The following is a 27,795-nucleotide window of genomic DNA, read 5'->3' as shown; positions in this document are numbered from 1 at the left end:
AGTGATGAAACCCACACAATATTTCAATAACAAAATAATAGCCCAACAATGATAAGCCCATCCATGATATTTCTTTCCACCAGCTTAGCTTCAATATGGAACTATATAAACGAGCCCTGCAAACACTGCAAACTGCTCAGAAAGATGATCAAGTTGTCCCCCTAATTATTAGCATAGATCCACATGTCACTTTTGTATTCAACTAAAGAGAATATCTGTATATATACATCTGTACCCTATAATTGTCCTTATTTAATTAATAGATTACCCAAACACTTTTTGAATATTACTCTTTAAATCAGAAACAAGGGAACTAAAATTTAATTCATTATATGTTCCCTTTTCTTCTTGAAAATGTTGATCATTTTTAGTTTCAACGTTTCTTATGATAGCTCTGCATATATCTCAATGAATTTTGATGATTAAAAAGCACAAATATAATTTAAAATTTTCATGTATTTCATCTAACATTTTCTCAAATGTCCAAACATATTAAAGAATATTTTTCCTTAAGTAATCCAAAACAAATTAGGTAGAACTAAAATTGGAATGGATCATGTAATGATTGTATAACCTCAAATGCGACTCTAAAATACTCTGGCCACCTCAAAAGCAGATTGCCGAGCGTAAAAAATGAACCGAAGTGAACCAAAGTCACGTTCCCACTAAAATGCTAATCTGAAATATGTCAACTCATGTAAACGGTGTATTTTGACTCCAATGCTATTGAAGAGCTTCTCTCCTTTGCTCTACACAAAACAAAACAGGAAAATCATTTTCAACTCAAATGGCAAGCGTCTTTTATAGCCATATCGAAGAACAAATTAAAGAGACAGCAAAAAGAAAAGGTTTTGAACGACTCTTTAAAATGCTACCATGAACATATATACAAGACTTTGAAGACCAGAAGTATAGGAACAAAGTGCTATAACTCCCAAGTTATCATCTTAGCAATACCTACAGAGCCACGGTGGCACACAAACAATTCAACCAAGCCTTGGAGTGCACTGCGTCACCCTTCTGGTTTTCTCACAAAGTCCAGATGTATAATACACACCACAGACCACACGGGGCTCAAAAGCCATCTACATGCACGTAAAACATACCGCTTGGTTGGATCTGAATGCAAAAATATATACAAATCATATAATATGAGCTTCATACGGAAACATAAGATGCTGAGTCCAAATGCTGAGGCACAAACAGCATTTCACCCGCCACGGCGCCACTACCTGTTTCTCTTAAATGGAAGGAACAACTACTACAGATTTTATTCATCATCATCTTTGTCAATATAACTCAACAAAAAGCCACTAACTACTCTACGGGCAACAGGATTGGGAATACTACGACATAGACGTCCATCAACATATGCCAACAGGGCAGACAAGACAAATTTGGCAATGCCCCATTTTCGAATGAAACCCAATTTCTGCCCCATTTTATTAGACTCAGCAGGAGCATCCTTATGACTGTCGACCTCCGATTGCTTTCCCCACTTTATCTTGATTACAAATTTGTTTGCTTGCTTCCGTAGCATACGTATAGCAAAGCTAACAAAAAGATGTTCGCACAATGTCAGAACTGTCGGTCCAATTCTCCATTCCTGCCACAGATATACCGGAATCAGTAAATTCAGGTACAACTTGGAAGGGTACTTGAGGATTATGCAACTAGTGATTGCATATCAAGAAGTATAAAGAATTATTCACACTTAAAATATGAATTATTCATCAAGAAGTATTTTTCACTCTTAGAAGTAAAAAAAGCACCCAATATGAATTATGCATAACACAGTAATATCATGTGACATTTGGAGGACCTCCAAGCATTATAGTTATAAAAAATTGTCCAAGTATGTGTATAGTTATAAACATGCATATTAAGGAATTGATTAGAAATATTTTGATTCCCCCTCCTCTCAGTTTTGTTTCGGTACATTGCTGGCAAACCTCTTGCACACTACCCAAACACTTCTCCACTAGACCATTCCTTTGGCTTAAATATTACACTTATTAACTCTGCTCTCTCATTCTTGTAACTATTTCCATTCAGTGGGAAAAAATTATTAATGTTGTCTATTTAAAGCTGGAGAGTATAATAATCAAGGCTTACTTGATAATATTTAGGCATGACCTATACTATCGAATAACCTTTTGAATAAACTTATGTCATATAACAAGCTATGACTCAACAGATGTGTTGAGAGTATCGACCAGGCTTCAAGTCAAGTTCACATGCCACTATGCATTCTAATTAATTAAATATAAGTATGCTCACAAGAATAGAACTTACACTTTCTCCTCGAAGGCGGCGTAAAGGGAGACCCATACTTGAGGGATCTCCTTTTAGCAATGCTTTACTCACCAGAAACTCCTTAACACGATCCATGATCTCACATATAAGAGTATGATTCGGTGGGAGATTTTTCAGGATAACCTAAATATGTACAGGACAACATCACAACCATAGAGAGAAGAGCATACTTTCAGATATCTTGTTCAATTATTTCGCTGTGTGTATTCTTATATTATTAAAGTAAAACACACTCAAGCAATTCTTTCAAACAAAGCCAAGCTTGCAAGACAATTTTTAGTCCTTCTTGGTTCTCCGAAGTTTATATTTCACTCAATGATTACCTGATTGTCAATAACTCGAACTCTCAGGTATTCTTGTCTATAAACCGTATCCAGCATGGCTTGGATATATCCTTCAATGTATAACTGCAGCAGCCCACATATCTAGTTAGTCACTATCAAAAGAATCAATATTCTCAAAAAACACCACGAGAGAACTGAAAGGATGAATATTTCTTTTGTTATGGATAAAAGCACAACAATAAAAGAAGGCAGTAACATTATAGTCAATAAGCAAGGAGAGGATCTATTTGACACGGTGAAAAAGAGCTTGCACCTGACCACAACCATTGTATTTTTCCAGACAATCAAAATACCAACAACCAATTTACAACCAAGATTTTTTACTATGGTATAGTGATGAACCAAAGGGAATGACAGAGTATCAATGTGATTGAATTTACTTGTCTACAATTGATGCAGCAATATATTTTGCAATACCTCATCGACTCCTGGACTTCTATCAAGTAATATAGTTCTATCTGGTCCACCTTCCATCAATGCTGTTCCAAGAACTGATGGCTCCATAGCCAATTTTAGAATTCCTTGGTGAAAGCCACTCACCTGCAAAATTGAATTTATATATATAAAGCATAATGATACAGAGGACTGCTAAAATTCAAGTAGCAAAATGAAGGAACATAAGGTAATAATTCTGTACCAATCCATTGAAACCATTTGCTTCTGCACCTTTCAGAACAGAGTCTGATATCTCAGCTACAGCTGCAAAGGCTATATTTGAACCTGCTGATCTTAACTGCGAGCCGGCATAATTTGATTAATATACTGATACAGCACAATCACATGCTAGTCAACGAAAGGGGGAAATTTTTACAGACTTACAGTTTTCCCTAGATCACCAAAGTATCGTTTTGTCCCTGAAAATCCTTCACCTTTGATACATTTACTTATTAATTTGAAAGTACCTGATCCACATAAAACAGGGTAAAAATATACAAATAAGCAGAAGAAACAAGAAACAACAAAAAGTAACTTGCCTTAATGTCATATAAAACCAAAGAACATATTCAGCACATTTAGTTATGTACTAGCTTCTTTTGGCTTTCCTTTTACTTTACTGAAGTCTATTTTTCTGTTATATTTTTTAATTAATTTTGAATATTTTTATTAGAATGTGAGTCAATTAAAAAAACTCCATGGTGTGACATTTCTCTTTAACTCTATTAGAAGTTACAAACTTGTTAGGAGTTCCACTAACGGATATAGCTATGATATCCTCTATAAATGTTTGGGAAATCCTCCCTCCATGAGCTGGTTTCAAAGGTTGAGCAACCCTTCCCCCATGAGTTAACTTTCAGGATTCAATTTAAACTCACTGAAATCTAGGACAACCTTTTGCACTCATTCATTAATATGTCTGTGGCCCTAAAAGAAGAATGCTATTAGGTAGGAGAATAATAATAGTCTCCTTACAAGAGAAGAAAACAAACATAAGAAAAGAGAAAGCTATCGAGGAAAGTCTATTAACATTTCAGAAAAGGAAACTCCTCTAGAAAGACCGTGAACTTTACATAAAAAAGATGCCAGAAGTCTATCTCATCCCATAAAACTTGGTTGTCTGAAACATTATCATTTAAAATGCATGAAGAGTTCTGAAAAAAGTGTCAAATTAGTCCTTTTTTTTTATAAAAAATAATGTGATTGAAAGATTAAACTGTCTTACATTTTAAAAGATAAGAGACTAGTTTGTCCATTTATTTTTTTAGGGACTAATTTGTCAACTTTTTTTGTCTGAAGTTAATTTTGTCTATGATATAGGAATTGTCAGGGCCAATTGTAGGTTTCACTCTAATCATAACCAGAGGCTTACAACTGCCTGTTTAGTTTTTTGTTAGAAACAGTTTGGGTTTTATCAAATGATTTAAACAAAAAAGGGCAGCTCGCTGCACAAGCATCCTGTGTGATTGGGTTAAGCAGGACTGCCTAACTTGATAAATGCATCCATGGCTGATTCCACAGCTCGAACCTGTGACCTTAAGGTCACATGGAGACAACTTAATCGATGCTCCAAAGCTCACCTCAAATGATTTAAAAATACTTAAGAAAAGAAATATATTAAACAATTGCATTTAAGATAAAGGTAAAGAATATATAAATCCACAATGTCAACTCCAATATAAAGGGGGATAAGACAATTTAACTTCCATTTTATCACAATTTTATTTCCAGTTTATCCTTAATGTATTTTCAAAATAAATTGGAAATTATGAGAAGTTAAGAGTATAATGAAGTAGAAAAAGATAAAAATATATTTCTTCATTTAGATTTTTAATTAAATCATTTTATAAAATATAAGTCACAAAAATATGATTGAATGATTGATGACACTGATACCTGAAGTGAATGCGGGAAGATTTGCGAAACCGCGGGACGGATCAAAGAAGACATCAAGAGATGATGAAGCTAGGTCATCAAAAATAGAAACAAAATCAGGCGGAAGTAAGGGGCTTCCTTTAGCGAGATATATAGCCCTCATTGCGTACCTGGAAAAGCCCTTAATTTTTAGCCATAAATCACACAATTGTTATAGAATTATACCAAAGACATACCATGAGTAATGTTGTGCGCATTTAAAAAATAATTCACGCACTGTTATCAAAGCATGGGTAATAAGGACTCCATTTAGTTCTACAACCATATTTTTTATGGGAGGCACCTGAAAGGAGAAAAGTAAATGGTTAACATTACTAATCAATTGAGTATACATCACGGTTTCCAAGGGAAAAAAACAATTATTGCAGGAGCATGTTAAACAAACCTTAACAACACTATGAATTAAGGACCGCAAAGCCTCCTGTGTAGAGCTATAACTCGAATTCAATTCCCCGGGAATAAAGTTTGCAATGATCTACAACACAAAATATAGGATAGACATTGAGTAGTAATTAAGGGAAAGTATTCAAACTGAACGAAAGATGTTACTGAAGAAGGAAACCTTTATTGGATGGATTTCAAAATGATCAAAGTAAAACCTTTGACTCTCTGAGTCACTAAGAGAAGTTCTCCAAAATGATGCAATTTTCATTAATGTCTCTTCATCAAGATTCAAATCAATTGGCTACACAATCCAAAATGTCAAATTGATGAGTATGATCAATTAACATATGAACTTTAGAAGCTAAATTCATTCTCCATTATTGAATAGCTTTCTCTTCTATTCCAATAAAAACAAGAGTTAAGCATTCCCACTAGATGAGGGATTCTACTAGGTTAACCCAGATAAATATGAACCAAAGGAGATAGGGCCATTCCAACTTTTACCTGAAGAAAAATTGATGAATACCTAAATTGCTTAAGATTGGAACTAGAGTTAAGTAGAATAAAAACAATCTTCAGCACACTATCACTTGAGCCACTGTAATCTAACTGATGTCTGCGGAGCATTGATGCGAAAGGAGCTCCATTCCACTTAAGCTCAAAATTCACGTCCTGGGCCAATCAATTACAAGATATGATCAACATAGTTCTTAAAAATTTTCCAGAGACTTGGTGTGTGAAGAACAGGGAAGAAAAAGAAAACGTGAATTTTGTGCAATAAAGAGTATAAATCAGACATGCAGTCGAGTAAAATATAATGAATCATAATACCTGTACAGTGAACTGATTATACACCTGATCATTATTAGAAACCATAAACATGTGCAGATTCCCAAGCTTCACTACTGAAAATGGTGTAAAATCTTGCAGCTCATTCTCATCACCCTCCTAGCAAGAGCAACTTAAATATATCAATAGCAACTAGCACGTTGTTAGACATAAGCAAGTTCTACGCAATTTATTATATGGTACTAGTGACCTACAGTTCAATCCCTATTGCCCCCTTTATTTCTAGATGAAAGTTAATTTTAATAAAGGTAAGGTGAGTCTAAGCATTGTCCACACTTGGGCACTTGCATGGAACTCTGTGCTACATATAAAAACTATGCTTATACCTTTACCTAAAAGTTCACATAGAAAATTGGAGCTTAAAACTTTCCTTTAGAGAAAAATAAAAAAATAAAACAGAGGAATGCCACGTTTACCATGCCTAGTCATGAACTGATTCTATAACTTATGCCTCTCCCTAGAGCAACACAATTAAGGACAATAAAGCTTCCAAACCATTAATATAGTAATATGGTGAAAATTCACATGCAATTGTCTTCATGCAAAGTTGATAGCCAAAAACCGGTAGATGATTTGACAGATTTGACTAAATTATCATCTAAAGGTTATCAATGATCAACTTCACATAAAGACAACTGCATGCAAGTTTCCACCTAGTAATATTGACACTGTTTGAAATTGAGTTGCTTACAAATTATCCATGTCAAACCCTTAATTATAGATACATGTCAAATTCCCTATTCAATTTCTATTTCAAATGGACAGACTTTGAAGCCATTCCAAATGTGTGAAACACAAAAATGATCAACAGGTAACAATCTATGTATCAGTTACGAAACTGAAGTAGTTTTTATTAGATTTCACAAGAGACTCATTTAAGCATCCTTAAATTATAAAGATGAAGCCTCAGCAAAATGTATGGGTATCAAACATTGATGAATACAACCACTCCACAAAAGCAAGAATACCTGTTTCACATGTTCAAGCAGGTGAACTGCAAACTGAGAAACTCTAACTTGAACTTTTGCACATAAATTGAGAACATTATCTCCCCTGAAACTATTAGAGATCTCACAAATTCGCAAAACTCTGGTTGGCCCTTCTGCATAAATTTCATACCCCACTTTTTCCATCTCCATGGCATGATCGCCTGGCCTTTTGTCTAAAACCAAATGTGTAGACAAAGCTCTTTGTTTACCAAGTTTGTAAAATGGTTTCCATGCTCGCACCTTGTCCAATTTAATCTCCTGTAATTGTAGGCTACCTACAGGAAAAATCAACATTCAAGTATGCTATTAGATTTAATATACAATGGTCACTGCAGTACTACTAACCTACTTTGAACTTCAGATTCACCTACACACTAAAATAAGGGAGGGTCCAAACATCTAATACTAAATGGATCAAGATCCTTTAAAGTGAGGAAGTTGGTAAAGTGGTAAAGTGAGGAGTTAATCACCCTTAAATTAAGATAGTGGGACACACATTCATAAAAATTACAAAATCAATGGTGATTAACCCTTCACTTTACCACTTTACTAACTTCCTCACTTTAGAGGATCCAATTCAACCCTAAATACTTAACATTGAAATCATATTGTGTTTATATTTCTTTCTTCTTATTTGTAAGACCACATAAGCATGTATTAAAATAAGAAACCCATCATCCATAGAGTGCCATTGAAACCACAAAAGTGACTCAAGTATAAAAATGGGGTCGCAGAAGCTTTATAAATGTACTGTTTAGCATCTAAATCGTGATAAAATCCTACATGATGGGGTAATGAAGGGATCTGATGAATTGAGTGAGAGAGAAAACAGCTTTCTGTTAGGAAATGATATTCTGATTATGATAGCAAACTATTACACCACAGAATATTTAGAGGAAGATCTTGGCTTGCTGAGCAAGCTACAAGTATACTGGCCATTTGACATTAGGCAGTTACGGTCACAGTTGGCACTACTGTCATGAGGAGATTCTATCCTCTATGGTTTGCCTTGCCCTATGATACTAGTATACATTCTCATTTAGGCTAGCTAAGTGTATTCTATTAGGATATACCAAGGTTTATAAGAGGAGGAAGTGCTGACGGATGAGAGAAGGTACATACCCAGAATCAAGTAATGGCCCCAGAAAGGTGTTGTCTTGTCACCCAAGGGCAGAGGGGGGAGGTCTAGGTACCCTTATACGATGATCATTTACTTTTTTTTCTCATTTAGGAAAGGAGTGTGGGACCAGGTTTCCCCCAATACCATTTTTACTCAGTGTTATGGGTTTTTACCGATTCCAGCAATATATTTTCAGTCATTTACTTTCTTTTTGTCCCTCCTTGGTTTTTGTAAACAAAGACGAATTTAATAAAACTATTCCATTCAAGTATGTTTATGTTATTTAGTGTTCTTCTTAGCTCTATTAAAGTATCACAAGAAATTCAAAACTAGAGTAATAAGTTTAATATTAGGTAAATAGAAAAACACCAAAGAAGAATCATGAATTAGTTAAGTCTGAGTGTCTGAGAACAATTCAACTTAGGAACATTAAACTATTGAATGACTAGTAATGCTTATAGTGATTAGTTTATTCAATTCACTTAACCCCGTCAGCAACCATTTTTATTAAATTGCTAATCTTTTGCTTAGATTCACAGCAATAGCACTGCTCAGGCATTATGGATATTGAAAAAAAAAATTGTAGGAAGGGGTAAAGAAGATCAAATGAGCACCATTGATGCGAACAACCAGCCTATGTGGAAGAGTCAGATCATCCCAGGCATAATCTGCATTTGATCCTGGTCCAAGAACCTCTGGCTCTAATAAACCCTGGAAATTTATCCAGTGATATGAGGGAAGCAAGTAGAAAATCAGTGAAAAATCAACTAAAAGTGAAAAATTAATAGAAATATAGAATTATTCCTCAACCTTTTGGTAGTAAGTTATTGATAGATTATGCAGAGAATTCTCAATTCGGTAAGGCAGACTTATATTGGGGGGCTTATAGAAACTCAAAATAAGAGTAGAACTTTCTTCAACAACATGAACAGCTGCAAATTCTGTCATTTTGCTATCTGATATTCCAATTTCCTTTGTTTGTTTTCTGAATTTCAGGAAAAAATGTCCTAGTGAGGCTATACACACTGGACCTGACCATCCCAATCCAGGCTCATCGGTTTCAAACTGAATATATAACAAAGAATTGTCACTAGGGGATCGGTGCTTTCTGATAAAATGCTCAAATACACTGAACTCTCTTGTCTTGCTAAATCCTTCTTTCAGCTGTAGTGGCATTCGCTGTTTGCTTCCAATGGAGATTACACCCGCCATCTCATCCTTCACAGCAGCTAAATTGTTATAACATATTACTGAAGAAAAAGATGATCTCTTTATCAGGAATGAACTGAGAGCATACCTGAAAATAGCATTGACGAACAGTGATAGATGCTTCTGATTCATTACAAATAACATATCGTGGAACAATTGTCACCATTTGTGATGGAACACAAAATTCTCCTGAAGGACCTATAGACATGCCAAGTTTTGTTACAGATTTGACACCAGATCCTTCTTCTTTCTTAAAGCTTATTTCCGTAAGGCCTGATAATGAATCCAAGTCTAGCAGTGCCTCAGCTGTGTTGTCCTCCAGCAATTTAAGCTGAACGCTTTTGGGTCTGTACAACCAGAGAAATATAAGTCACTATAAAAATAAAGAAAACTAACAAAAAAATCTAGATAGGATTTCAGGAAAAGATAAAATTCAGATATTAAAATGAAAGTGTGACGGATAATAACCCATCTTACTTTAAGAACCAGGATCTAGTTGTTCTTGGAGGCAAGCATAAGCCTAACTCTGAAGGAATGTGAGATTTTAAATTGTCTAATTCAATTCTGCATATGGAGAGCAAACCATTATGTCAAGAATGTACGCATTTGCTTAATAGTAGTCTAAAAATGTAGAACTCACCTTGATAGAGGCCACCTTTTGGTAGCAAGAACATAAATTTCTAAGTCTGTATTATTCTTCATGGAATAGGATGTGAAAACTACAACCTACAACAACCTCCACAGATGCACAATAAGATTAACTGTGCAAACATGTAAAATAGAACATCACTATTAACCTACACCATATCAAATATTACTTCTACTCAATGTTAATGAACAAATGCTAGAATGATAACCTCCAGCATGCCCGTGCTCCCACGGTATAGTCTCAAGGTTGCACAAAACTTTCCTCCATCGAAGTCCAAATTCAGATCTACATGTTGGACATCTCTGTTCTTCTTTAGTAACTTCTTTACACATTCCCCAGTATTTAGCAGCTTGGAACTTGAATTGGAACCAGTTAAAGTCACTGTGAAGTATATAACATCTGGATTGGCATAAAAGACAGCTGTTGAACCATATGCTATTGTCGCCTGCTTTCCAATACTGTCATAGCCAACAGTACTTAACTGATCTTCAGCACAACAAAAATTGAAAGTTAATTGAGGTTAAATGAAATAAAACCTCCAAAAGCATGCATTTCTTTACCTGTTTCACTTAAAATAACATCTATTTCAGAGTGCAATAAGTTGGTCATTCGTACAGTAGGAAGGAGATATATTTCCTTCTGTTCTTGCAATGAAACTGGCAAACTCTCTTTCTTTAACAGAGCTGCAGACTTTTCAGGTGATGCAACAGGAATATCTCTTGAAATTGTCTGGATGAGAAAATGCATATTGGCAACTCTTTCACCTTCAGACATAAGGATGCAATGTGCTGTGCTGAAGGAACACTTGTCTGATTTTGAAAATAATGCCTTGCGAACTCTGTAGTTTAACTTTTCAAATATTCCAGATAAACGAACAGCTTTTCCACCTTTAACATAAGTTGACCATTCCAAAGAAAGAGATCGTTCAAATTTTTTGAGTTCCTCGGTCATTCGGGGTCTAAATGACAATAAGAAGTTACCTGAAAATTAATGATTAAACCACATCAACTCATGAGGAGAGGCCCACCTTGAGCTGAAATTCAGATTTTGTTTGGAAAAATGGGACAAGAAGAATCAAATTCTAGACCTTTGATCATAAAGGCTCTGATACCATGTCAAGAACCATTTATTCCAAAAGTTTAAGCTATTGGACTGAGGCATACAAATGGTTTGTAAACATAATATCTAAAAAAGCCAAGAAAATGACCTTTAACCCTATTTCCCCCTTACTGTGGTTATAACAGGAAAAGGAAGAAAGCCCAAAAAGGAGAGCCCGTAGGCCAAGCTTGGCCGGCAGCAACTAACTCTGTTCAGGGAACTTACTGGTTTAGGTGGGAAAAGTTGTGAGGGAGCTGGCAATAAGGCGGTGATGTAAACAGGGAGAGAGTACGGATTAAGGCGACGTATTTATCGTATTGCAATAAAATGTGGAGAGACTGAGGTTCTACAATTCTCTCTTAGAAAGAGAGGTTAAATCTGGAAGCATATACTTAAGATTCTTGACATATTGTCAAGGATTCCCCATCAAATGAACTCATACATTCCTTGCATTCTTTCTCTTTTCTAACACGCTTATTTCAATTTCTCATCTTAAAACAAGACTTTAATTCTTCGTTGCCACTCAAATGTGCCTTTAATTTAAAAATGCTACCCAAACCTTTTCATCATGTTCTTCATTTGCAGGTTGTTTCTATTTCATGCAATTCTTCCTTCTTTCCAACATTAGCATAAATAGACCCCCTATAACTAGTGTGCATGATACGAAGATAGAAAAAAAGAGAAAATCCTAAGCTTCAATCACAGTTATTTTGAGCATACCCTTGAGCAACATAAGACCAAACTCACCCCCACATGCCATAACTAGCCATCTATAGCATGAACTTTGCATAACTACAGGAGGCCCCATATGGCCATATAAATCAGAAATAGACTGTGACTAAGCAATGTGAAGCTAATTGGAACATCCATGCTAAGGAGCTTAATGAAGGAATAGTGAGAGAGGCAATCAAGCATGAACAATGAAAACATACGAGAAGTTGATAGGGAGTGAAGGTAGGGGAGTACTAGAATATATGTAACCTAGCAATATAGTAATATTGTAACCATATCTTAGAATATTGTCCACCAAATGCTGGCATCAAGGAATATGACACATATAACACCATTAATGATATTTTAATTTATCTAATATCTTAAACTTTCACAAGAATTGGTCTATATGCATTGGTTAATCTTAAAGACCAACAGGTTCTTGCATTTAGACAAATAATGAAGTCATTTAGGTGTCGTAACCTAATCATTTAAACTTTGGGGAGAGTCTGGTGTTACAAACTTATATCTATTTTGATTAACTAAACTCCATATATGATTGCATGAATTAAACTTTATATTCATGGAGAGATTCTTAGAGAGAATTTTAGAAATACAAAAACAGAGAAAACTTATATCTTTGTCCCTATCTCTATTGTCCCTTGTTATTGAGTGGACGGAAAATTGGGCAAACTTTATCCTAGAACAGAGCCATTTTACCAATAAGGGCCTTAAAATACAGTATATATAGAGCTGGGCTTGATTAGCTTGATGAGCATGCTATAAAGATGTAGAAAGACAAACCTATCCTTAGGCAGTTACAATGGTAAACACAGCAAGTTGAGAGAGCTAGATCCTCCGAAGGGAACCTATCATACACTATCACTCTTTTTTTTCTTTCTTATCTTTCTAGCTTCAATGCCTTCATTTGTCAAGGAACTTAATCCAAGACTTCATAGTGAGTTCTAGTCCAACTAAATGTCTATAAACCAACATGCTAACTGAGATAACTGACAAAAGTATAAAAAATAGAGAGAGAAAATGAAATATTATCAACAAACAAGATCCATAAACATAAGGAGTACTAACAAAATCATATTCATATGTTGCATAGCAAAAGGCAATTTATAAAAGTAGTGATAGAACAATATCTGAGGTAAGACTAGAACTTCTAAGTATGATGGTTTCACATGGCTAGTACATAATGGGAGAGAAGATAAATAATGTACTGTGGATAAAAGTGCATACCAATACTTAAAGACATTAAAGCCCTCTTTACTCCACCAGAGAAGTTTATGGCATCGAACATTGCCATAGAATCATCAATATAATCCCCTGGTTCTAATACCACAGATGCAACCTCATCTCCCTGTGGTTCAGCTCGTTGGAACTGAAGTTCCAGAGGAAATCCAGTTTCATTGTGTATTCTAATCAAAGGGGAAACCACAACTGACAAACCAACCTATCAAAATATAAACAGACACGGTTAATGTTCATAGATGTAAATAACAGTGATCGCCTGAACGAAATAAATTGTGTCAATCAGTAAGAGACAAAGAGTAAATCTTGGCTGTTAATCATAAAATCTGTTAGAACTTGTTCTTAAGATAACCAGAATGTCAAATCATGTATATAGGCAAATTGTATATTCTTGTATATAGTTATCTTTGTAGTTTTTACTCGGTTTGATGTTAATCCAGGCTTGCTGTGTAGTTAAGACGAGATTTGAAAGCCTTTCTGTTATTTATCTTTATCTAAGCATACTAGCATAGTGTCCAAAGCCTACAGACAAAGACAACTATATATAAATTGTGCTGCCAGAAGGACCCACTAAAGAAAGTGGAACAAATAGAGGTTAATCATACAACTAAAGGTAGTAGGAGAATTCAGAAAACTATAGGGGGGAATCACTAATAAACGGTATAAGCATGGATAAGGTTTAGATTATAACACTATGGACCTAGTTAGGGGAGTAGATTAGACGGAGGAAAGTCCTACTTTGGTCACTAATAGATAATATAGTGTTTGGTCCATAGCTGACCCCACCAATTAGGACAAGATTTAGATGTTATAATTAATTTTGTATATTATTTTAAAAGTTCATGTTAGCCAAAATTCAAATTTGAAAAAAATAAGTTTTAACCAGAAAAACAATGGACTGAGCATACCTCTGCATTTCTAGAAATCTTAATCACAATCATTGGCCCAGGGAAAGTTCGTGAACCTGTTCAAAAATTTATCAGAGAATGAAGACAGCTTACTATGGTCATATATATACCTTCAATAATTCAACTACAAATATACAGGACGTTCAACATCCCAAACCACCCAATTTCTAGCTATGTGGAACTGCACAGAAAAAAATTACTGGTTTTAACACATTCTCCTTCATGATATGATATGATATATTGTTATGTCATTAATGATCAAAGATGATGCAGCATCATGAATGATTTAAACCTAACATTGCAAGTTGTTAATGATTAGACTCTGATATTGCAAGTCATTTATCATTTAATGATTCTAATAGTTGATACACTGGAGGATATAAAATAGGAACAAGAATCGTTACTCATTTTTATATCTAACAGTTATAGAGCACATTATTAGATACTCATCATAATTTCAATTCACATAGGGCAATGAGGCCAGCTGAGTGAAAAGACCTTCAGCTGATCTAATCCGTGTTCTCCAAGCTATCTGTGTTTGTGAAAGTAAGAGGGGAATTGAAGAAGTTGCAAATGAACCAAAATCAGCAAGTTGAATAGAAACAGAAGTTGCAGCATCGGAGTCCTCACTTCTGATATCAGAATGCCTCCTGTGACATAACATTGGCCAATTCATAATTATCATTAAAGGTTTCACTGCCCACTAAAAATATGATGTTGACTATGCTGACTAGTGTATTAATAGGAAAGTGTCTTTTAATCCACCTTTTGATCTATTATGTGTGTGGAAATAATAAATATGGGATTAATCAAGATAGTATATACTTCAAACTATAATTAAGAAGTCTTCAGTTCAAGTCCTTCCATATATATATATATATATCATACCTCAATGAAATTGAGGCAGACTGTTTTCTAGGTATTGTTGCTGTTTCCTTCTTGAAGTGAAAAAGAAGATTTAATCCTGACTGATTCTCCACCTGCCAAATAGCAATATATAAGGGTTAATCAAATTGACAACCATCGAAACAAATACTTTGGCTGTGCTTAAGAAACTAACATATTTGCATAACAAATAAGAAATTATGATAAAGAAGATAAACTAACATATTTGACATAATAGATGAAGATAGTCTCAAACCAAAAACTGTGGTTAAGCTTAATAATGCAAACTGATAGAAAGAAAATAAACTAAGTCGATTTGTTTCAAGTTAAAAATAAATAGAGGTCACCTTGCAGCAGTTAGCCAGAATAATGGAGCTTTGCAGCATATATGGACCAGACAGATTTAGTTTCCCAATCATGAAGAGCAAAACATCCAATGAATTCTCACTTAGGGATATGTCCAACTGGCCAGATGATCGAGAAATTTCAGAAAATAACGATATAACTTTCGAATGAAAACAAAGAACCATCATATCAGATATAATTCTTAACAACCTCTTTGGCCCGACAGAAGAAATGTGCAGGAACTGTATGAGATGCATATTCAGGAAGCGTAGTTTGAATATTAGATCGGTAAAAAATACAGATTCCAACAGGATGAAGAAGTTCTCCCCTACAATTCAAACACAAAAAAAAGGGATCATTTTTTAAGAAAAACAAACAATATTTTTTTAAAATGTGAGTGGTAGGATCACCAGGGCATGAGGAAAAATGAGAAAAGAGTGACAAAAGGGTTGTTTTCAATTCTAATTTGCACTTAGACTTAAGACTAACCATAGATTTCTCAGAGCATCATAATACTGAACACCCGCAGTTGAGGTGCCTATGACCCGGGATTTTGTGGCTAAGTTTTGTACAATAAGTTGTGTATTGTTGATAAACAAGCATATAAGTGGGAAAAGATCTTTTGTATCTGAAAGTTCATGAACAATATGCAGAGTAATTTTCTCAATATTAATATCGATACGAGGAAGTTTTCCTCCTTGCAACAAAATACTTTCTTCATCAGTCTGTGGACGACTTTGTGGAGCCATTCTAGGGTACCTAACTGTATCTGAAGCATCATAACCGACTGAAAGATCATGAAAAATTTTGAACTTGATTGGATTTCCAGGCTTCATGACAAACTCTGGAGCACCATCAACAAAAGCAATAGCACAGTTATTCTTTTTGTTTACAAGGCAGCAGCTTCTCTTTATTGGTTGATTGCAAGCCTCCCCCCAGTCAGTAACTCCTTCATAACTTCCACCCTCAGGAGGGAAAACTCTCCAAAGTGCACAACTTCCATCATTGGGACACGAGATGTCAACAAAACATGATCCTGGACTAGAATTCAATCTCAAAGGCACACCCATGTCGTTCTTTGCAAACAATGATATCAAGGAAAACCACATAATTGTAGACTTCCATCTCCTTTGGATTAGGTGTTTCACCTGAAGCATAGCTCTAAGTATTAAATTGCTACTACAGATGACACAAGGAAAATGAACAATCAATTTTTCCCATCAAGAGAGAATCCAGATTACATGAAAATCTTTGTATTTGCTTAAGTAAATAAGCTTAAGTTTGAAGACAACTTCAAGGATTTATTATGCCAAAGAAACATGCAAAATTTGCCGCAATTGATATACAAATTTAGAAAACACTAGAGAAGATATGCTGAACTTATTTCATACCCTGAAAAGAGCTCTTTCTCCTACAAGAGAGTAATGAATGACGCCACCTATACTGAAAGAATTTTCTTCACCTTCAACTGTAAAATACATGTGCTGGTTGATATCCTGAATAGCAACAACAGCCCCTACAAAATATCAAAGCTAATTACAAATGTAATCAAATGACTATAAACAGCTAACTTAAAGCTTGACTCTTGGTACCATCTGGAATCATTGCTTCCAAACTATTGTCAGCATTATGGCTAGTAGACCAATGGTTTCTTTCTGATGCTCTTGTATTTTGAAGTGATAGCAGAGAAACTGAAGAGGCCATTGACAAAATTGTCTGCAACAATAAAGTTTGATGAAACGCAATAGAGTTTTAGCATTTCTACACATTAAAATCTAACAAAAATAAGAAGAATACAAGACCGTAGAAGAGTTACGTATGGAACAGCAAAATTATAGTAAACCAATAATGATAGGAACTTACCTGAATTTCGGATATAGAAAGTGTCATGTCAAAACCTGAAATAGAACCAATGCCAAACCAACATCGACATAAATGCAATGAGCCATCAGCTGGCCTCTCTAGTGACATGGAAGCTCTTAAATCTTTCAGAATTTGATTCTGATGACTCAGGTGAAATGGAACAGGGCCTCTTGAACTACTTCCCTCGCTAACAGCATGACATTCAACAGAGTTCTGAAACTCTGAAAAGGCAAGCTGAGATGGAAAATCTTTCATTCTAACAGAGGAAAAATGAGGAATTGTAGTTTCATGTTCCAAATTCTCGTGAGTAATTTGGGAAAGGATAGACAAATGAGAAAGCTCAGCTTTTAGTTTCTTCCCAGTAGTTGCTGATTCAAATTTCAAATGGATGTCAACCTCTAGTATGATTTCTCTAATCCCACCTGCAGTAATTGATTGCAAAGTTAAACTTTTATTCCCAGCTGCAGGACAGAAGTACGAAGAGATTAATTACCGGAATCATTTTCATGTGCAAAAACAAGAGCAAAGTGAGACAATGATAAGTCAAACGAATTGGGAGATTCACTCTCAGTCCGTTGAGATGTGCAAACAATCTCTTGATGAATCTCATCATTAACATCACAGCTCTCTTCGCCATGCCCTGCCTGATTGATGGCTTTATTATGTTGCATCACATCAGATGTAAGATTTCTGATATGTTTCAGATAGGAAGTATAATTATCAATCGCCATTGCCAAAGATGATGTTTCAAGAGCAATAAGTCCACCCTGAACAATAACATTTAAAGTTTAGTACAAAATGTTGTAAGTTCTGGATCTTGAGATGTTTGCATTAACATAAAGGAGCTTCATAATTAAAAGACATATACTTGATATTCAATGTGCAATAGATGGCTCAAAACAACGACACAGGTACATGCCTGAGAATATTATGCCATCTTTAGCTCCTCAAATATTACCTGGATCTCCCAGGAAACCATCTGAAACTCTCCACCAACAGAAAGCATACACATAAACTTATTCGATTGATGTGCTTCAACCAGAACCCTTTTCGTTGAGCATCTTCCTATGACAACATTAGTTACTGAAGCATTTACTAGAAAACAGTGCCTTGCTGAAGCTGTCGTCCCGAAAATTGTAGGAGAGCCCATCACTGTAATTGAATGAGGGGATTCAGTGATTAACCTTTCAGAGGCTGTCAAATTGTTTCCTTGCACCAAGTCAGTATGACCATTAGCATCTGAGCTACCAACTGAGGTATTTTGAAAAAGACCCAAGCACAAAGTAAATGTGCAACCAGAGAGAGATACTTCATGTAAGCAGTCAACAGATTGCAATAGCAATTTTTCAGCTACAATTCGATCATTGTTGTTTCCAATAGAGTTCTGGTATGTGAAAAGAAAAGATATGATTTCTGCTAAATCAGTGAAGATGTCCATCTTCTCTTCTTCACCAGAAACTACAACAGAGGTCTGCTGAATGGAAATCCAAATTCCACAGTCGGGCAACTTCTGCACAGCCAGTTTGTTTCCAGTCAAAAAGTTAACCACTGGAGTACGACCATCTCCGTTATAACTTCTAGAATTATGAAGAATGATATCCATAGACTCAAATCTGCAGGTTCCATTAATAAAAAATGAACAGATATTATTTGTCGGTAAAGCTCCTTCTATGGTTGGCTCGCAGCTATCAGGTTCTGGAAACATTGCTTCTTGCTTCAAGATTTCAGGATGCCAGCAATCAACATCTTCAGAGCTACTAAACATATAAGATACCACAGATGACAAGTGTGCAACAGCCTGTAATAAGGAAAAAGACCCTTTATGATAACTTGGTAAAACATATACAAATTTCCATAGAACTGCATTTATTAAATACTTCTTTGTGCACACAAAAAAAAAAAGCAACAATAACTGGTTGTTAAAAATTATCTCTAGTGCCACCTCAGTTTTTGAATAGAGCATTGTCCTTCTACATAAAGCCATTCTCAAAAGCACCTCTAAAGCTATGACACCAAGGATACAAGGAACACCATGCTAGCATGAATATGAAAGAATAAAGATCATCAAACGACTAGCATATGCGTGAAATAGTTAGGCTATTCTAAATTAAGAGGAAAAGCAAGAGAGTTCGGAAAGTGTTATCACAGCCCCAGCATACCAGTGTAGGTATATTTACTCTCATGGCAGTAGGTAACTGCCTCTAGCAGTGATTGTTAGTGACAGCAGCTACTAACCTACCTGTAACTGCATTAGGATATGAAAAGGCCATTCTACCCCTGTTGTAGCTTGCTCAGCAGGCGGTTCCTATCCCAATATATATTCTCTGGCCGGAGTGCTTGCATATCAATAACACATACATTCGGTTTCTTTTCCAATTCTCTTTGCATATCAATAACACATATCAATAACACATACACTGCCAGCATCATAACCAACTCATATCCACCACACCTTACACAACCACACCTGCACCTTCCTAAACTCTCTCCTCCCCTACTTATCCCCTATTCATGTGCATCAATCAAACATCCTAAGCTTTTGGAGAAATAGATCATAACATGGTGTCAAAGCTTCTATTACTAAATGGTCAAGAGTTAAATTCTTGTTTTCCTCACACTTCTAAATTATAGTCAAGTTCCAATATAAGGTATGGTGGACTCATACGCTATCCATATTTCAAGACCAAAGGGTTCTTGCGTGAGGGTGCCCTAATAAATAATCATTTATTGATATGACTATTGCTTATACGATTGGTAGAGATGGTCCATAACATATACAAATTGCAGTACTAGAGCCTACATTAATCATACCTAACACTTATGTGCAATAATTCATTCCCGCATAATACATAAGAAAACAATAAATATCATTTGACATAAGCAGGGAAAATCAAAATTTATTACCTTACAAATCATATACACCTCATCTAAAAATGAGAAAACAGTGAACCCTCCAGCCGTTATGTCCCAAGAAGCTGAAAAGGCAGACATTGTTGTGCACAACGAGTAAATGTAATTCCTGCAGTAAATTAACAATCAAATCACTATCCCAGTCACAGCCAGATATTGTTTACCATAAAATAATTCTGCCTCACGAGAACACAACTTATATAAGCAAGGTATCATGCAGTGAAAACTTAAGGGAAAATAATCTCAATTATGTTAATAGTAATACAACTCCTGTGTAAAAAGAAAAGACATGTATAGAAGTTTCAGTTGTAGAACTAGATCATAGAAGAGAATTTGGATAGAGAAGTGGGGAATGATGACAGAGGACAACAGAGGAAGGAGATAAGATATTATTCAAAAAGGATAAACAAAACGAAAACAGTGGGATGGCAATGGGTACTCATGGGAGGCGGGTAACCCTCCCCCGTTCCCCATCCCCGTTTAAGAAAATGCTCCCCATTCCCGCTCCATCCCGTCACAGGTCCCCATTTAATTTGAGGGTAATCCCCGCAGATACCCGTTTTGGTGGGTTTTTTTTGCCATCCCTTAACAGTGTGCCTAGCTAGCTCAGACAAGTAACAAAACTCTCCATTGTCTCTGTAACTAAGGCTGTGTTGGTTAGTGTCCATGTCCATGGAAAACATAGACATGGTGATACATGTCCATTGTTCATTTGCTGGGACAAAGTTTTCATGGACACAGTGCCATACAAGTGCACATTTTCAGCGTCTCTCCTTCAAGCTAACAGACTTTGGACAAGACAGATTTTGACACGAGACAGATTTTGACACTTTTACCCTTAACCTCTTTTCCTATTTCAAATTTTGCTTTTTGGTTAATAAAAAGACTTGGATGTGTAGCATTACTCTTTTGGCGGCTTCACCTATCGACACTGATCCAACGGTCGGCTACCAGTATTCGGTATTCACCTTAATCCAGCCTATAGGTAGCCCTTCCATGGCGCCAACAACCAAGCTGATACCATTGTTAAGTATCTAAAGAAAGTGGAAAACCACACTTTAAAAGCTAGTTGTTAAGAGGGAAGAATCATTCTCCTTAAATACAATATCAAGCATCCCATACTACTCGACGTGGGACTTTGGGCACCCCATAATACCCAAGTCCCTAACATTGCCCTTCACATTTAACCCTAATACACACCTCTTTTCTCCCATTCCTTCCTCTCACCCTCCTCTCTCCCTCCCCCAAACCGCCGCCACCTCTCATCCTCCCTCTGTTCACCACCTATCTGCCTCCGCCACTTTTCCTTCCTCCCTCCCGCAGCCCTGTCTTCATTTTCGTCTGCATATCCCACATCATCGCTCTTCCCAGATCCATGCCACCTCCTTTTTTTGGGTTAAATCTGAATTTCTAGACTGATCTTGTGATTGACTTGATTTGGGATGAGATTAAAAACCAATGGTGGTGGTGAAATGGTGGTTATGGCATGGGTGAAATTTGCATTTTTATTTGACTGCTGTGTCTTGTGTATCATCACCAAATATGTTCAAAATTTTGTGTATTTTTGTGACCATATCTCTGTGTCTATGTGTCTCCATGTCCTTATGGCTGGAGGACACTATCATACTAACCAAACACAGCCTCATGGACGAGAACTCAAAAAAACCCCCAAAAAGATGTTATAAACACAAATGATATCCTAAACAATCAAACTGCCACTATTTTCCCTTAAAAATGTATTCCATACCAAATAATAGATTCAAAACTGCTATGAAGTTTGAGGCACTACTCCATGGTTGAAGGACAAACCCAAAATGCAGCAAGAATGCCATACAGATTATTGAATCGAGGTAAGCCTCAAAGTAGTCCCTGAAGTTACATTCGAGCCTTGTAGAGGTCCTTCAAGTTAATAATTACTCATATTCAGCCTTGAAGTTGCCCTGCGGAACCCAAAGTCGTCCTTCAAGTAATTTCCGTCAACAAGCATCATCAGAAAGCTGATGTGGACTCGTTTTTGACATGTTGGCAAGATAACAACTAGCTGATGCTGATGTAGAGGACGAAACTTTTCTATGGCAATTTAGTCCCTGGACCAATTTTAAAAACCCTAATCCCCAAATTTGCTTCAGACCTTCTCTTCTTAGTTGTTCTTCACTAGGAGAAAGAATGATGACGATGACGAAGCCTTCCTCTATCAATGGCATCCAGCCTGATGGTACGATGCCTAGGTAACTAACTAACTAGGTTTCAATTTCAATTTCAATTCCAATTCCGCTTTTCGATTCATCAATTCTTCAATCTAATTTCTGTAAATGCCAGTAACACTTCCTTTGGGGTGGCGCACGATGCATTCTTAATTCAGCGAGACAAGATCCGGCGAGCACGTTCCTCATGCCGTCTTCATCGATTTGGAGTCAACCGTCAGCGACGAGGTCAGAGCTGGCACCTACCGCCAGCTCTTCCACCCAGAGCAGCTTATCTCCGACAAGGAGGACGCCGCAAACAACTTTGCCAAGGGACACTACACCGTCAGCAAGGAGATCGTCGACCTCTGCCTTGATCACGTTTGCAAGCTCGCCAACAACTACACCAGCCTCCAGGGCTTCCTCGTTTTCAACACCATCGGTGGCGGTACTAGCTCTGACCTTGGTTCCCTCCTCCTTGAGTGCCTCTCCGTCGATTACCGCAAGAAGTCCAAGCTCGGCTTCACCATCTATCCTTCCCGTCAGGTATAACTTGAAGATTTATTGTTCAAGAATTTAACTCACGTGTTCTTATTCCCTAATCACTACTTTGGGGTTTGCTTTGCTTGAAATTAACAGTGTTGTTTTCCCCTTTCTAATTTCTGATTTCAGGTTTGGACGCCATACAACAGTGTTGTTTCCAGTCATTCTCTCCTCGAGCACACTGATGTCGCTGTGCTCTTGGACAATGAAGCCATCTATGATATTTGCAGGAGGTCTCTGTTTGTGTTTTGTGAGGAAGAGAAAATGTTGAATTAGGGAAGGGTTAATGTACTTACGCAAATGAAACGACGTCGTCTGGCAAAATTTAGGCACCAAACCAAATACTACGTCGTTTAGGCTTGCCAGTGTGTCGGAATCCTGTCTACATCAACTTTCCAATGGCGTTTCATTGACGGAAATTGCTTAAAGGACGACTCTGAGTCCTGAGTGCAACTTCAAGGATAAATACTATTAATTTGAGGGACCACTATGAGGCTCGAGTGTAACTTTAGGCTCTCTACTGGATCTCAATTCTCAAATGATCCCTTGTTTCCTAACTACAGTTGCATGCAGCATGCATATTCAGAAAATATTGTTTATTGAATTATAATGATAACTATAAATTTTATATCAAAACATTAATATAATCATGTTTCACTCATATATCATAAACAATCTAGTTAGATTATTTATATTATCATACATGAAGCATTTAACTTACAATAAAATAGACAAAATTATTATGATTTTAAAATGGCAGAAATAAAAGATAATTTGCCATCATATATTTAACAAACATGAATGTCATATATAAAAATTCAAAGTATAAAATAACTAATATATGTACATGCTATGGTGCCTATGGTTATGGTGGCTACGGTGCCTATACAACTTTAGCAACATTTAGAAAGTGTTGCTAAAATTAAAGTAACACTTTTTTACTATTTAACAAAGCTTTTAAATTTAAAAAAAATAAAAGGAAAAAGTGTTACTAAAATGTTTAAAAAAGTGTGACTTTAAGTGTTGCCAAACTTATATAGCCACCATAGTCATCATAACCATAGGCATCATAAACTCCAGCGTACATGCTATGGTGCCTATATATATATATATATACACACACACACACACGACCAGACCTTATTTAAACTCAAACTAGACTCATTAAATATATTAGCTCAAATCCATTCTCAAGTTCAGTTCACACGCTCATGAGCACAGCTTACCAAGCTATCAATAAGTTGAGCTCAAACTAACTTCCGAGCCAATTTGACTCACTTCCTGCCCCATCTTAAAAAGAAAAAAGAAACCCAACTGTACCCTCAAATTCTTTGAAAAAAAGGGGAATATAAGACATGGAAGGTACATAACACATCCAATTCTTGTCTAATGGACCAAACAAACTATTCCAGAAATGGCAAATGCCAAGCTACCTCAAAATTCAAGATATTCCCATTTTCATTAAAAGAAATTAAATAGAGATGTGCCTAAAAGAAGAACATACATGAAGACAAGAATCAGCCAATGCCAATGTCAAGATATGTGCACGTGCAAAATTGCAACATCAGAATTATTTAAGTTCCAAATAAACAATAGTCCACAAATAATATTGCAGAAAGCAGATAAACAAGAGAATAGAGGGGGGGATATTAAAGAAAGAAAGAACTCATCAAGATATAAGAATGCTTGCTGGGACATCATCATAAATTGAGGAAAATGGATAATCAAAATAAAACATCTACCTGACTGATAATATCTGTACAATGATTGGTTTTACCACTAAAAGTTGAATCTGATGTTTGTCTTCTAACTCCTCCAAATAAACATTTAAGCCATTTTGATGAATATAGGAACCAATTGATATCTTTCCTGAAGATACGTACTTATCATTATCGGGTTTTGGAATATCAACCACACAAGGTTCCAATGTAATATACTCTGCTTTGGCATCATCAAGCCCAAACGGATCTGTCAATGGTGACATATCTAATAATGAAGGTGAACCAACAGCCACTTCAATATCATGAAAATCAAAATTGATGTCAAAGTTATCATGGCTGGCAATGTCATCAATGTCTTGGCCATCAAGACCAGCCTCTCTTTTGAGTGAAAATCTTACAAATGGACCATCAACAAATGCTCCAAAATGGAAATGATTCTGTGGTAGTTTTTGAAGCAAGTAAATAATCATTTGTTTGGCATAATACTCATATGTGTCGACCCAGACATTTTCTGCTTTATGCACTAAGTTTGGAGCATCGGATGCTTCCTTCCTGTCCGCCGTGCAAACATGTTGTATCTGACTAACAAGTAGAGACACAGATGATACTGAAAAGTGAGTCAAAAATAAATTTATCTTTCCAAGCATAAAACCAAATTCACAAAACCCAAAACAGGGATTCTTATTGTCTTGATATGCGGAAGATGTCTCAAACTTACAGAGAAGGCATGGATTTTCAGAATACTCAATCTCACTTTCACTAAAACTACTACAAATTCCCTTCCAACTAGCAGACAATTTTCCCATAAAGCTATGAACATGAGAATCACAAGTATCTTCAGCCTGGGCTACATTAGATTCTGACAGGACAAATGATTTTGCAGGTTCACACCACAGAATTGATCCCTGGGTGCCTTCCTCTCCATTTTCTTCATCTGTATTAAGCTTATTCATTGGACTTGCTTCTGGAAACACTGTCAAAGGTGCAGGTTCAACCTTCATTTGCCCACATGACACAAAGACTCTCTGTCCAAAATTATCTTTAATGGTTACTAGTAAAAATTGATCAATACAGAAACATATTGGAAGGAAATCTGAGTATGCTATTCCAGTATGTGCATGCAACTTTTCATATGCAGAAGGTTGGATTTCATTAATTTGGGACAATCTTACTATGATTTTCCCAAAGTTTAGCACAAAACAACACCTTTGATAAAGATCTTTACTAGAGCTTCGCAAACATCCGTCAATATCTGAATCTTCCACTATCTTTTCCCCAAATATGTTTAAGAAACAACAGATTATCTTTGAGATCACTTTCCAAATAAGCATCAAAACAGAAAGAAAAGGGCAAACAAATTTACTCGTGGCCAAACATTCCTCATGACAATCAGAGGGAACTTCCAATGCTGCTCTATGACGAGCTATTCGCCTCGCTAGTGATATGCCTTCAACGGGTAACTTCTTCTCAATGTTAGATATAACCTTCCAGTTGTTTCTAGCAGAACTGAAAACCTGTTTTCTCTGAAACATTTTAGAAATGGACATTTTCCACATTGGGCCAGTAGAATATCCAACTAGCAGCAAGAGATTCTCATAAGCATCAACATAATGTTTCCATTGACCTATAATACCAACTAATCTTTGCAATGATAACATAGGAATTATAGTCATATGGCCAATTTTATTTGCAGCTATTCTCCATAATTCTCTAGCACTTCTAGCTTCATTGTGCTTATCAGATAGCAATTTGTGAATAACTAGAAATACAGAAACATCTTTTGGAGTAAATGAAAAGCCTAGTTCTGGGAAAGAGAGAGTGCAATCAACCAGCTGAAGATCCCTTAATGTAATGAAAATGTGCACATCAGATGAAAGCAAAGCACGGTCAGGCTGATTTTTACCAATAAATCCGACTCTCAATCCAGTGCAATTTAACATATATGAGCCCTCTCTCACTGGAATCAAAATTGTAGTAAGGAAACCTCTAAAAAGACATTTCTGATCAAGATTATCAGATCTTGCACTAAAATTCTTTACTTCCCCAAAACACATAAACTCGGCATTAAAGATAGGAAACTGAATCTCCATGTTGATGTCATGTGCCTCTAGGTGAGACGACTTCATAATAAGATTCAAGAAAGATGATGTAAGATCTTTCCTTTCAGGGTCAGCAAAAACTATGCTCTCCAAAACATGATGCAAAGAACATCCCTAAATCCAAACAAAAAAATAATGACATTATAATTAACAAATTAATTTCTCATAACAAAAGTTTGCGGCTAAGACATCTTTCTCCCTCATAATCCAAAGAGCATAAATGATATATCAAACCTAAATGACCATTATAGCATCAACATATAACTATAAACGGTCAAGACGATGGCTTGAAAGTTGAAACACGCACTACTATACAGTTCTCCGCGTTAGGTAGTTTCAGTACTATTTTTCATTATGCTTTATATATTCCAATAGTATTGCCACGAGCATGCAAATTAAACTCATATTCCATGTACCTATAATATTAGACTGAAAACTAAGAAGTTTCACCAATTCAAACAAATTGAATAGTATCCTAAACTCTAACTTCCAGTGGAATTCATCCATTACCTCAGGATCAAGAATCTCAAGGCGCTTTCTAAGATAATCCGTATAATCAAATTTCGACAAACGCAACCTCCTGGCGCTTACCTCCTCATCCGGCATCCTTCAAGAACAAACCAAACAGTCACGCCAGTTAACAAAAGTACGTGCATCACAAAAACAGAAATAAAACAAGAAAGATAAAAAAAAAAAAATTGAAACCGCCAAATAACAGAAAACTGTTCAACTGGAGCTACACACTCGAAAGCTAGCACAACGCGAACGCCGCGAACTTCGATGTCGAAGGCTGCGGAGTGCCAGGGCGAGAATCTGAGAGTGAGGTGTTCGATTGTGAGCTCCTTGATAAAGAGGCAAGAAGGGGAGTCGAACAGCCGGTTGAGAACAGAGACGTCAAAACGAATGTTCTCGGCGACGGCGAGGGAGCGACGGAACCCTAACTGGATGTCGAGTTCGGGCTCTTCTCTCAACCATGGCTGAAGCAGGGAGAGTAGTTTCCGTCGGATGAAGCTTTTCAATGGCATAATGAGTGTGATAG

General features: G+C 36.2%; 1 protein-coding gene across 1 annotated transcript; it reads right to left on the bottom strand.

Moving 5' to 3' along the window:
• Positions 1–841: 841 nt before the first annotated feature.
• LOC107465902 (uncharacterized) lies at positions 842–27,795 on the bottom strand. The gene is given in 37 exon segments (XM_016085142.3): positions 842–1,405; positions 1,408–1,606; positions 2,296–2,439; positions 2,640–2,723; positions 3,078–3,200; positions 3,298–3,393; positions 3,480–3,562; positions 4,992–5,140; positions 5,207–5,313; positions 5,416–5,505; positions 5,593–5,715; positions 5,919–6,086; positions 6,246–6,362; positions 7,232–7,527; positions 8,987–9,083; positions 9,183–9,590; positions 9,670–9,928; positions 10,059–10,145; positions 10,222–10,307; positions 10,439–10,716; positions 10,791–11,210; positions 13,288–13,501; positions 14,208–14,263; positions 14,706–14,857; positions 15,096–15,187; positions 15,440–15,556; positions 15,648–15,765; positions 15,927–16,585; positions 16,829–16,953; positions 17,030–17,153; positions 17,301–17,722; positions 17,794–18,067; positions 18,259–19,098; positions 20,205–20,319; positions 24,679–26,870; positions 27,267–27,363; positions 27,501–27,795. Coding segments are annotated over 37 exon segments (9,333 nt in total). The 5' UTR covers positions 27,782–27,795; the 3' UTR covers positions 842–1,364.

Source organism: Arachis duranensis, chromosome 1 (genome assembly GCF_000817695.3).
Source record: "Arachis duranensis cultivar V14167 chromosome 1, aradu.V14167.gnm2.J7QH, whole genome shotgun sequence".
Classification (NCBI taxonomy): domain Eukaryota; kingdom Viridiplantae; phylum Streptophyta; class Magnoliopsida; order Fabales; family Fabaceae; genus Arachis; species Arachis duranensis.
Note: the sequence above shows the minus strand (reverse complement) of the source record. Positions and strands in the feature narration are given on the sequence as shown.